The following is an 11,248-nucleotide window of genomic DNA, read 5'->3' on the forward strand; positions in this document are numbered from 1 at the left end:
AAAAGAGTACCTACTACAACAGTTGAAATCTTACAATTATTTTATCAATTTAAATGAGCCATTCATACTTACATAGTATATAGACATTCATCTGTGGTTAGTTTTTGGTTGAATAAAATTATTTGTAATTGGATTAATTTTTTAAATGTAGGGTTATTTTGGTTATTCCAGAATTTCATCTTGGAATTCAGTACTTTTAATCCAGCATGTCAAATTTCCAGAATATCACATCCTCTTCTGTTATTTTCCTGCTAACTGGTGGTCCTGGGCCGGAAGCCTTCCACACCTGGATCTCCATTCCCTTCTGTTTTCTCTATGTAACAGCTCTCTCAGGAAACAGTCTGATTCTATTTGCCATTATTACTCAGCCCAGCCTTCATGAGCCAATGTATTATTTCCTCTCCATGTTGTCCACCACTGACCTTGGCTTGTCCATATACACTCTGGTCACCATGTTGGGTATATTCTGGTTCAATGCCAGGGAGATCAGCTTTACTGCCTGCTTGTCACAGATGTTCTTTGTTAAACTCTTCACTGTCATGGAATTGTCAGTGCTGTTGGCCATGGCTTTTGATCGTTTTGTCGCCATCTCTAATCCCATCAGGTATGCCACCATTTTAACTGACTCCAGAATAATTCAAATTGGAGTGGCAATTGTCATCAGGGGGACACTAACGCTGACACCAATGGTAGTAATTCTTATGAGACTGTCCTTCTGCCGCAGCCACGTGCTCCACTACTCTTACTGCTTCCACCCTCATGTGATGAAGCTCTCATGCACAGACACCAGGATCAACAATGCAGTTGGGCTGACTGCCATGACCTCTGCTGTTGGTGTGGACTCAATTCTCATCCCCCTTTCTTATGTTTTGATCATTAAGACTACCCTCAGCATCACATCCCCAGAAGAGAAGAAAGCCTTCAGCACCTGGATCTCCCATATTGGGGCTATTGCTATTTTCTATATTCCATTGATCAGTCTCTCCTTTGTTCACAGATTTGGGAAACAAGCCCCAGCCTATGTACATACTATGATTGCTAACACCTACCTGCTGATCCCCCCGGTCATGAACCCCATCATCTATAGTGTGAAGACCAAACAGATACGCAGAGCTGTGATAAAAATTCTCCACCCCAAAGCACATAGAATCATAGAATTCTAGAGACAGTCTGTGTCAGGTCATATTATCAATAGAAAAGTAAATCTGGTGTTTGTTGAAGCTAAGTATGCAAATATTTAAAATCAAAGATGAAATATATTTAGAAAATCAGCTTGACTGACCTCTGTATTTTACAAATGAGGAGACAATAGACATAAGAATGGGAGGAATGAATGAACAGCCTGTCTAGAATTTCTCCTCTGATCACTGCTTGTTCTAAAGAGTTTATCCTGCTTATGCTTGTTTATCCTGCCAGTAGACTTTCTCTTTTTACTTTAAACATTCACGGCAGTTAGAAAGACACAGTATGAAAAAGTGACTCCTTTTTGAGAAATAGGTAGTATTTTCTAAGTGTAATAATAATTGTAACTAACATTTATTATTTCCTTTGACCAGTCATAATTCTGTTTTTTACATATATTAACACATTTGTATATTCAAAACAACATTATAAGGTAGTTACTTTTACTATCAATGGGAAAGTTGAAGCACAAAAATGTTAAGTAACTTACTTAAACAGCTAGTAAGTGACAAAACCATATTTCACATCCACATGCAAACTGGCTCCAGGGTCCCCCCACTCTTAACTTTAATGCTGTATTGCTGTATATAATATAAACTATATATGTATTTATATATCTAGACTATATTTATATATAATATAAACATTTATGTATATAATATAAACAATATAATATACATTTATACATGAATTAATTAACTTGTACTGGGGGACATAATTTAGTCAAACAAACAAAAAACAAAACTCTGTTCTCTAGAAAATTTCAACCAATTTTTGGAAGAAAAGCCCAAAACAAAATCTTCAAACCTCACAAATATATTTCTACCTGATGTTCTTTCCAAACTAAGCATATTCTAAAATTTCTTTCTGCCCCAGCAGAAGCTGAAAAGTGACTAATTGCAAAGGAATTACAACTTGTGTTATTTACTTAGAATTGTTTTAACTTGCAGCATATTTTTATGTAATGGCTTAATCCAGCAAGTTAATTATTTTTTCTAAGCTGGGTATATCCAATAATTCTAGAAATTTTAAAGTACATATTTCAATAATACATTGGTGTCACTCAATAATGGTGGGCCCTATAGCTGGTATCAGATCTGGCAAGGAAGTAGAGGTAGTCATTCATATCTATAGGGAATTTATAAAGTGACTACAGTACCGACTACTTAATAATTAGGATGATGTCAAAATCCTCAGCATATTTGACAATAATATTTTTAGTCTCAATTATTGCTAGTCTTTATCTTCCTGATCTTTGTATGTTGGAATGTCTCAGGACTTTGTTCTCAGACCTGTCTTATTCTTTGTTATATTCTCATTTTTGGTCATCTCATTCTAGCATCATGCCTTTAAATACCATCTATATGTTGGTAAATCCCAAATTAATATCTACAGTCCAGACTCATATCTAATTGCCTATGCATCACTATCTTCACTTGAACATCTAACAATCATCTTAGACTCATCATGTCCAAAACCATATCCTAATATTCACATCAAGGAAAAAACATTCTCAACCACAGTCTTCCATAACTCAGAAACTCTGCCTTTCAAGTTGCTGTGATAGAACACTTGGAGTTATTTCTGACACCTGTCTGTCTCTCCCATTCCACATCCAACCTTTTAGCAAATGCTGACAACTCTTTCTTCCAGGTATTCCAGATGTTGCTATCTGGAGTACAACTACTTTCTACTACCTCAACTGCTACCCCCATGATCCAAGCCATCATCATCTTGAACTTGAAATATTATAGTCTCCTGGTGGATCTTCCTTTAATCCACTTTTGCTTTACAGTACAGTAAAAGAAATTAAAAGTACAGTAAAGCACAGTAAAGTAAAATAATCCCCACCATAGTTAGGTGGATTATTTTAATACACAAGACAAATCATGTCACTTCCTCTGCACAGCATGTTCCAGAAGCCCCCTGCCTTACCCAGGGAACATTCACAGTCATTATAATGTCTTGTAAGGATTTATGTGTTCTGGCTCCTTTCCATAATCTCAACTTCCTCTCCAACTACTCTTCCCTTTATTTACTTTACTACACCCACACTAGCCACCAAATATTCCCTTAAACTCACCAAGCATGCTTCATCTTCAGACTTTGCACTTGCAGTTCTCCTTACTTGGGAGGTTCTTCCTCCAGATGCCCCTGTGGCTTACTGTCTCTCATCACGCAGGCTCTGCTCATGTGTCCCCTTACTACAGGGCCCTTTATATTATAAAAAATAATAATGACAACAACACCTCTCCCTCAATTCCTGCCTGATTTACTCTCTCTTCCTTACCTACCTTGTTTTAATTTCTAGCACTTTCACCCTCTTGCCAACATATTACATACCTGTTTATTTCTTGTCTAGTTTCCCCATTACAAGGTAAGTTCTTTGAGAATAAGAACTCTTTGTTTCATTTATGCTGTCTTCCAGACCCTAAAACAAGGCCTGCCAGATAGAAAAATCATATCTCTGGATGGCTTCCTCTCTATGCTCCAGGCACAACAAACAACTTGCATTTCCTTAGCCCTGATTGCTCTATCTCACTTTCAAGTCTTTGTACAAGCTGTCACCTCCACCTACAGCACCCTCACTCTCTCCCTTCTCCTGACTTAGAATAGAAGTGACTTTCCTTCAGAGATGTTTTCACGAATTCTCAAGTCTGTCTGGTGTCCTTTTGAGGTGCTCCTACAGCACCTTCCTCATGACATCCCTTTTTAGACTCTACTGTAACCATTCTCCCCACAGCAGACTCTGCCCACTTCTCAAGACCAGGGACCATGTCTTAGTCACCACTGGACATAAGTAAAAAAGTGCAGATGATGTGGACTTACAGACTGGATTTTTGCTTGTTTTTTTCCACACATGACGTAAGATGGGTCATGGAGAAAGGGACGAGAGAAAGAGAAAGAGGGGCTTGGGCTAGAGTAGAAGGATGGGGTACCCAGAGTCCTAAACATGGGAAGGAGATGGAACTTCAGTCTTAAGAACTGGACAGTCAACATGTCCTCACTACTTCTACTGAGGTTTCTCCTCCAGCACACCTGCCACGCACTAACGTGTGAAAAGCCCCACTGTCCAACAATCCTAGAAACTTGTAAGTTTCCATTCCTAGGAAGTGAGTGTGTAATTTGGATACTTGGGGAATGGGTGTTGCAGAGTAAATGTCATCTGTGACCCAAGTGAACAAGCTCACCATGAATTGGAGACTTCCCTAAAAGCCAGAACAGTGATGGAAACATGGCCACTGTTGCAGTTACTTGAACCCAGAGTCCAAGTGAAAATCCTGTAAGTTCTATAAGGCCCTATATTATCAAATTCCCCATTACCTCTCCGATTCTATCTGCCTACTATTCTTGCCCTGGTTCCTTCTGCTCAGGAACACTGGCCTACCAGATACATTCCCTTCTCAGGAACTTTACTTGCACTTTCTGTTCCTTCTTCCTAGAATGGTCTTCATCAAATATCTCCATAAATATATTTCTCACTCCCTCAGGCTTCTGAAATGTTTTCATTATGTGTGGCCTTCTGCACATAATGTTGTGCAGGAGCTTCATTTTAAATTTCAACTACCCCCTTGATATTTATCTGCTCCCTTCTTCCCTTTATTTTTCTCCATAAGACTACCTAACATCCTATTTCACTTTTTATATCAACTCCATTTATTGTCTGTCCCCTTAACCAGAATACTGCATGAAGGTGGGGATTTGTGTGTGTGGAGTCTATTTTTCTTATTACATTATAGGCCCCTGATAAATATTTGTTGAATGTGGATGAATAAAGAGTCAGAATACCTGGTTCTTAGACCAATATTATAATTCATTAACTATGTGATCTAAGCAAAGAGGCTTTATATCATGTATTCTTTATCTGTGACCCAGGTGCAATGAAAAGTGGCTTCCCTACCTCAAGGTCTGTGTCATCAACTGAAAGAAAAGCTGGGAAAAGAAAAGCTCAAGAGGTGCACAACCTTATTTTGAATTATGGGACTACATTTTTGTGTACCCATCTCGGTAAAAAGGCTGTGAACTCCTAGAGCCCAAGGACCTAACTATATACCCACGTTGTGTCTAGAAAAGTAGCTGATGAGGAAAAGCACTAACCACTGTGGCTTACTGGAGTTTGAGTTACTTGAAGGAGCGGAAATAGATTGTCTAGAGCCCTATACGTGTAAGTGCAGGAGTCATGGCAGAGGCGGTAGGCCCCTGGTGATCGCCCTCCCACCCACCAGACTGAAACAGCGGAAAGCCTATGGGAGTGACACACAAGTGGCCATGGAGATATTGTCCCCTGTCTGGGCCCTCAGTCTATATATCCCTATCCTGTCCCCATGGGCTTCATGGGCAGAGTTATAAATAAACCTGTGCTTGAAAGGAAAAGTCAGATTCAGCTGCATCTCAACAGGATTGTACCATATTCAAGTGAGTGCATCCTCACTGGGGTCAAGCAGACCAAGGTCCCTGCCATCCTGAGGGACCTTGAAGACCCCACAAACTGTCTCATGGCAGTTTTGGGAAGGGGAAGGGGAAGCCCTTGCATCTCACACATACCTTCATGGGCCAAGACGAAATGTTCCAGAGCATTAGCTGACATCCAGAAAAGCAAGTGAGTGTAAATGCAACAACCACATTCAGACCCAAATTGAAGCTGAAATTGGGTCTGGCCAGGGGTCACTTTAGGCAGAAAGCCAGAGCACATAAGAGGGAAACATGAGGTCTTCTGGGATAGGTAACTGGGGAGATGTGATGATGGCCCCAAGTCTTAGGCTGTTACCAGCAAAGCAGAAAAGGGGCCCTGCGGAGAGGAGAGTCAGGGAGGTATCTGACTCTGAGACAAGCAGTGACCCTTCTGTCTGCCAGTGCTGATGCAGTAGCATCAGAGGCCCTGAGAAAGGGGAATGTGTTACCGTGCTCCCCTTGCTACCCTCCGTGCCTGTAAGCATCTGCATCTGAAAAAGGCTTTTCATTCTCTGACAGCAACGGAGTGGGCCAAATCTGGGATCTAATATTTGCCAAGGAAGGTAGCTGTAATATCTTGGCACATGCTCTGAGAATGGAGAAGAACAAAGAGTAAACAGAGGTGTGGATTTTCTGACCTTTGAACCTTAGATCTGTTGTTCCTTGCTTATCCAAGATGAGGATAATCCAATTTAAAATTTTAGTTTTCATTTTATCATATTATATTCTAAGACCCATGTTTTCCAAACTCTCTCCACTAAGGCCAAATAGAAGGGCATGTCCCAGTAGCAGAAAGGACCCAGGTTAGGAGTGAAGAAAAGTCCTGGGGGGTTGAACAGGTTAACCTGAATACCACTGATGAAGACACCTGCAGAGTTTATTCTCAAGATTCAGAAACTCTTCTTGAAGCTAAGTCCTTAGCTCTTTAGAGACAATTAGCTCTAAATGCCAGGGCACCTAGGGAGCCTATCAGGGAAACAGTTTGAGGATAGGTCAGAGAACAGGGTGAGGCAGAGCAACACTGGGCTTCCTAAAACAGAAATGTCTCGCCTAACATGAATGGTCAGCAGAGGTTCCAAGAAAGATAAAGCTCTAGGAGTATTAGGACTCAATCAAGTTCTCTTTGTGGCAGTGAGAGTGGCCTTAGAGGTAGCTTTTAAGTGTGGAGGAACCCATCAGCCAGGAACAGAGAGAAGAGCCTTCACAGAGACCATGCCTGGCAGCTAGGATCCTGCCAGCACTTCCATCTCCCAGGAAGTCATTGGAGGGAGCTACTGCCTTTCATTTGATGACCCCAGATAAGTTTCCTTGTTACCTTAAGAGATTGATTTTGGCCTTCTTTTCCTAGTTTTTATTTTGTGTTTTTTTGTTTTTATTTTTATTTTTTAGCACAATTGTGTTTTTTTCCTCTTCCACTGGCCTTAGACCTGGGGACCTGGAATCCTGAAGATTTGCAAACAAAACAAAACCAAAAACCTCCCTATTCCCACTGTTTGGAACACCTTTTATTCCCTTCTCTGTCTGCTTAATTTTTACTCATACTTCAAGACTAAACAGAAGGACCATCTTTTTTCAGGAAGGTTCCTCTGATCATGTATTTCACCCTCCCATGCATTAAATGCACATCTTTTGCTAACACTTATCCCAAGATTCTAATATTTGGGTTACTTGTCTATCTTTCACCCTAGACAGGGCATCTGAAGGGCAAAAGATGTCTTTGACTCTGTATCATCAGCATCTATCAAATAGCCTCCATATATAATAAGTCCTATAAGTAAATGCTTACAGAACCGATGAATGATTGAAGGGAAGGGAAGGGAAGGGTATGGAAAGAAAGGGTAAAAGGAAAACACAGCCTCTCAGGAAGAGTTTCCTGGTAAGGTATCTCTTAACACCTAGCTGAGAAAAGGGCAGCCCAGTATGCGGACAGTGAGGGTATGGGCCAGGATGAGGAGTCCAGGGAACTTGAGAAGCATAGATTTTGAGATAAGCATTGTTCTCTCCAGTTTCCCTTTTACAAATGTAAATGGTCTTAGAGAGTAGTGAATGATAAATGAATTTGAGCTGTCACTTTCCCCTATGGCAGGAGGCTTCAAAGAGCCTTCTTATGAGAGAGCCCAAATGACTCGGAGAAGAAAGAAGAGAGAGTAGGGGAGGGAGAGCTAAGGTGCATTCAGTTCCCAGGTCTCCAGGGCCAGCCTCTCTGATTGTGCTCCTTATCCTAACAGGCTAGCAGGCTGCCAGTGTGACCTCACCTGCTCCAGTGCCCCCTTCTCCGTGCCAGCTATGAGTGCCTGCAACTTCACACATACCACCTTTGTGCTTATTGGTATCCCAGGACTAGAAGAAGCTCATTTCTGGATCGGCTTCCTCCTGCTTTCTATGTATGCCGTGGCAGTGTTTGGAAACTGCATCGTGGTCTTCATCGTAAGGATGGAGCGTAGCCTGCACGTTCCCATGTACCTCTTTCTCTGCATGCTGGCAGCCATCGACCTGGCCTTGTCCACATCCACCATGCCCAAGATCCTAGCCCTCTTCTGGTTTGATTCCCGGGAGATTACCTTTGACGCCTGTAGAACCCAGATGTTCTTTATTCATGCTCTCTCAGCCATTGAGTCCACCATCCTGCTGGCCATGGCTTTTGACCGTTATATAGCCATCTGCCACCCACTGCGCCATGCCGCAGTGCTCAACAATAGAGTGACAGCCCAGATCGGCTTGGTGGCCGTGGCCCGTGCGTCCCTCTTTTTCATCCCACTGCCTCTGCTCATCAAACGGCGAGCCTTCTGCCAATCCAACGTGCTCTCACATTCCTATTGTGTGCACCAGGATGTAATGAAGTTGGCCTATGCAGACACATTGCCCAATGTGGTCTATGGTCTTACTGCCATTCTGGTGGTCATGGGTGTGGATGCCCTGTTCATCTCTTTGTCCTATTTTCTGATTCTACGAACAGTTCTGCAGCTGCCTTCCAAGTCAGAACGGGCCAAGGCCTTTGGAACCTGTGTGTCACACATTAGTGTGGTACTGGCCTTCTATGTGCCTCTCATTGGCCTCTCAGTGGTGCACCGCTTTGGAAACAGCCTTGATCCCACTGTGCATATTCTCATGGGTGATGTCTATCTACTTCTGCCTCCAGTGATCAATCCCATCATTTATGGTGCCAAGACCAAACAGATCAGAACTCGGGTGTTAGCTGTGTTTAAGATCAGGACTTTCAGGCTGTGGGAGGCAGGTGACCCTAACCATGGCACTTTTATCCTTAATGGCTTGATATAATGATTTCCTAATGTTAGCTTAATCCTAGTTGCCCACAAAAACATCAGTGCTTTTCTCTGGTTGGCTTCCAAACACTTCCTCTGCTTGGGATGAAATTGTTGAGGTTACCGTAATCCTTTTCCACAGGTAAAAATACTATTGACATCCTTATTATATAAAAAGCTTAAATAATAAAATAAATCAATAGTAAAAGAACATAAAGAAGAGTGAAAAAAAGTACAATTGGCTTTGAAACAAGGGAAAAATTGTTCTGACTAGTAATCCAAGAACCCTATAGTAAAACAATACGTAACATTTTTGCCGATTAAATTAGTGTTTATTAATGAAAATTCACAATGAAAGAGTTTGTGTTGAAACACATATCCTCGAGCATCACAGCTGATGATGTAATTGGCAAAATATAGCAAGAACTTTTTAAAAGTTGCATGCTTTAGGGAATTCCCTGGGGGTCCAGTGGTTAAGACTCTGTGCTTCCACTGCAGGGGGCACAGGTTCAATCCCTGGTCAGGGAATTAAAGATCCCACATGCCGTGTGGAGTGATCAATCAATAAATAAATGTTACATGCTTTAATGCTGTAATCTCACTTATGAAAATTTATTCTAATGAAATATCCCTACCTATGGGGCAGGTACTATTTTTGACCCCCGTTACCAGTGAAAGAAATGAGGTTTACATTAACAAGAAAACTAAGTCACACAGCTTGTGGGTGCTGTGCCATGATCTGAAATTAAATTTTATAACCAAATACAGTTATTTAATGTCCATGCTATATTGCTTCCTGTTTAACATCTGCCATTTATTTCCTCAGCTTGTGTAAATCCTGTTTTCTCTCTGCTGTGTGCCTTATGAGGTGAATGACTGTATCTGTATTGAGAGGTAACACTGACCTTGTTGTGAGCAACAGATCTAGGTTACTCTTCATATTTTACAGTGACCCTTCATGTTCTACAGCCTGCTTCTTTCCAGATTAAGGGAGAATATATCTTCTCAATCATGTCTCCCTTTTTTTAAGTGTATTCTGTATCTGTCAAACATTTCCAATGTCTGAGTTTCAACTTAGGTATAAGATATTATAAATTTTATTTTAAATTTTGCTAAGTGTAACACTTATTTCTTTCATGTTTATAGAATCCCATAAACTCAGATTTGGAGATGTGAGAGGTTCCCTGGTTTTCTTTCACACCAGTGCAGAAATCTGAATGCATCTTTTCTCAAGATGAGCTATTCCCATTGTATACTTGAGAAGGTCTGATGAGAAGCTAAAATCTGAAGGCAATCATTGGGCCTATGTGTTCCCTCAGTAGCTTCACTGAACAAATCTTAGGTGGGGGATTACGGTGGATAAACCATGGGGGAGACTCCAACCTGTGAGCTCTTTCTTAGGAGGAAGGAACCTAGGACTCTTAACCTCTCTCCTGGAGAAGGGTCTTCCTAACTTATGTATCTGTGAGCATCCAATTGTGATTCCCTGTCCAGAGGCAGTAGGATAGGCTTCAAAGTCTTGCAGCTAATCAATGCAAAAAGACCAAGGCTGAGAGAAAGAGACAAAATGGAAGAAATGGATGATTTCCCTAAAGAAACAAAGGGGTGCTCATGCTCTGTAAAAGTGGAGATTCAGGTATTAGACCTCACCCCAAATAATGAGGTCAGGAGCCTCGTTTTATGAGATTGAACCACCTATGTCTCTCCTCACAACTTCCATCCTCTTTTATTTTCCTGTGCATTATTCTGCCTCGAATCATACCTTCCTGGCTATTGCCATATATCTAAGAGGATGACAATTTAATAAAGTATGTATCTCATGCTCCCAAATTCCTCCCTGTTCACTGCAATACAATTTATTCATAGTCTATTGCTGTCTCCCCTACCCCTCCTTCCGCCCTAAGATTTTCACTTTTTTCAAAGTAGTCCAACGTCTTATATTCATAGCAACACTATTCACAATAGCTAAAAATGTGGAAATAACCCGTGTTCTTCAACATATGAATGGATAAACAAAATTAGTATATACATATAATGGAATATTATTCAGCCATATAAAGAACAAAATAATGATACGTTCTACAACATGGATGAATCCTGAGAACATGATGCTAAGTGAAACAAGCTAGACACAAAAAAACAAATATAGTATGATTCCACTTATATAAGGTACTAAAAATTCATTGAGACAGAAAGTAGAATAGAGGTTACCAGGGACTAGGGGGAAGGGAGAATGAGGGGTTATTTTTTAATGGGTACTAAGTTTGGGATGATGAAAAAGTTCTAGAAATGGATAGTGCTAATGGTTGCACAACAGTGTGAATATACTTAATCTCACTGTATTGTACACC

General features: G+C 40.9%; 1 protein-coding gene across 1 annotated transcript; it reads left to right on the plus strand.

Annotated features, from left to right (window-relative positions):
• Nucleotides 1-206: 206 nt before the first annotated feature.
• On the plus strand, nucleotides 207-8,913 carry LOC308620787 (uncharacterized protein; the record flags this gene model as incomplete). The annotated part of the gene is made up of 3 exons (XM_081240690.1): nucleotides 207-1,146; nucleotides 7,721-7,781; nucleotides 7,863-8,913. 3 exons carry the CDS (start codon nucleotides 207-209, stop codon nucleotides 8,911-8,913), a joined length of 2,052 nt encoding a protein of 683 aa, XP_081096816.1.
• Nucleotides 8,914-11,248: the final 2,335 nt, after the last annotated feature.

Source organism: Mesoplodon bidens (genome assembly GCF_964165515.1).
Source record: "Mesoplodon bidens genome assembly, chromosome: 7".
In the NCBI taxonomy this organism is placed as follows: Eukaryota; Metazoa; Chordata; class Mammalia; order Artiodactyla; family Ziphiidae; genus Mesoplodon; species Mesoplodon bidens.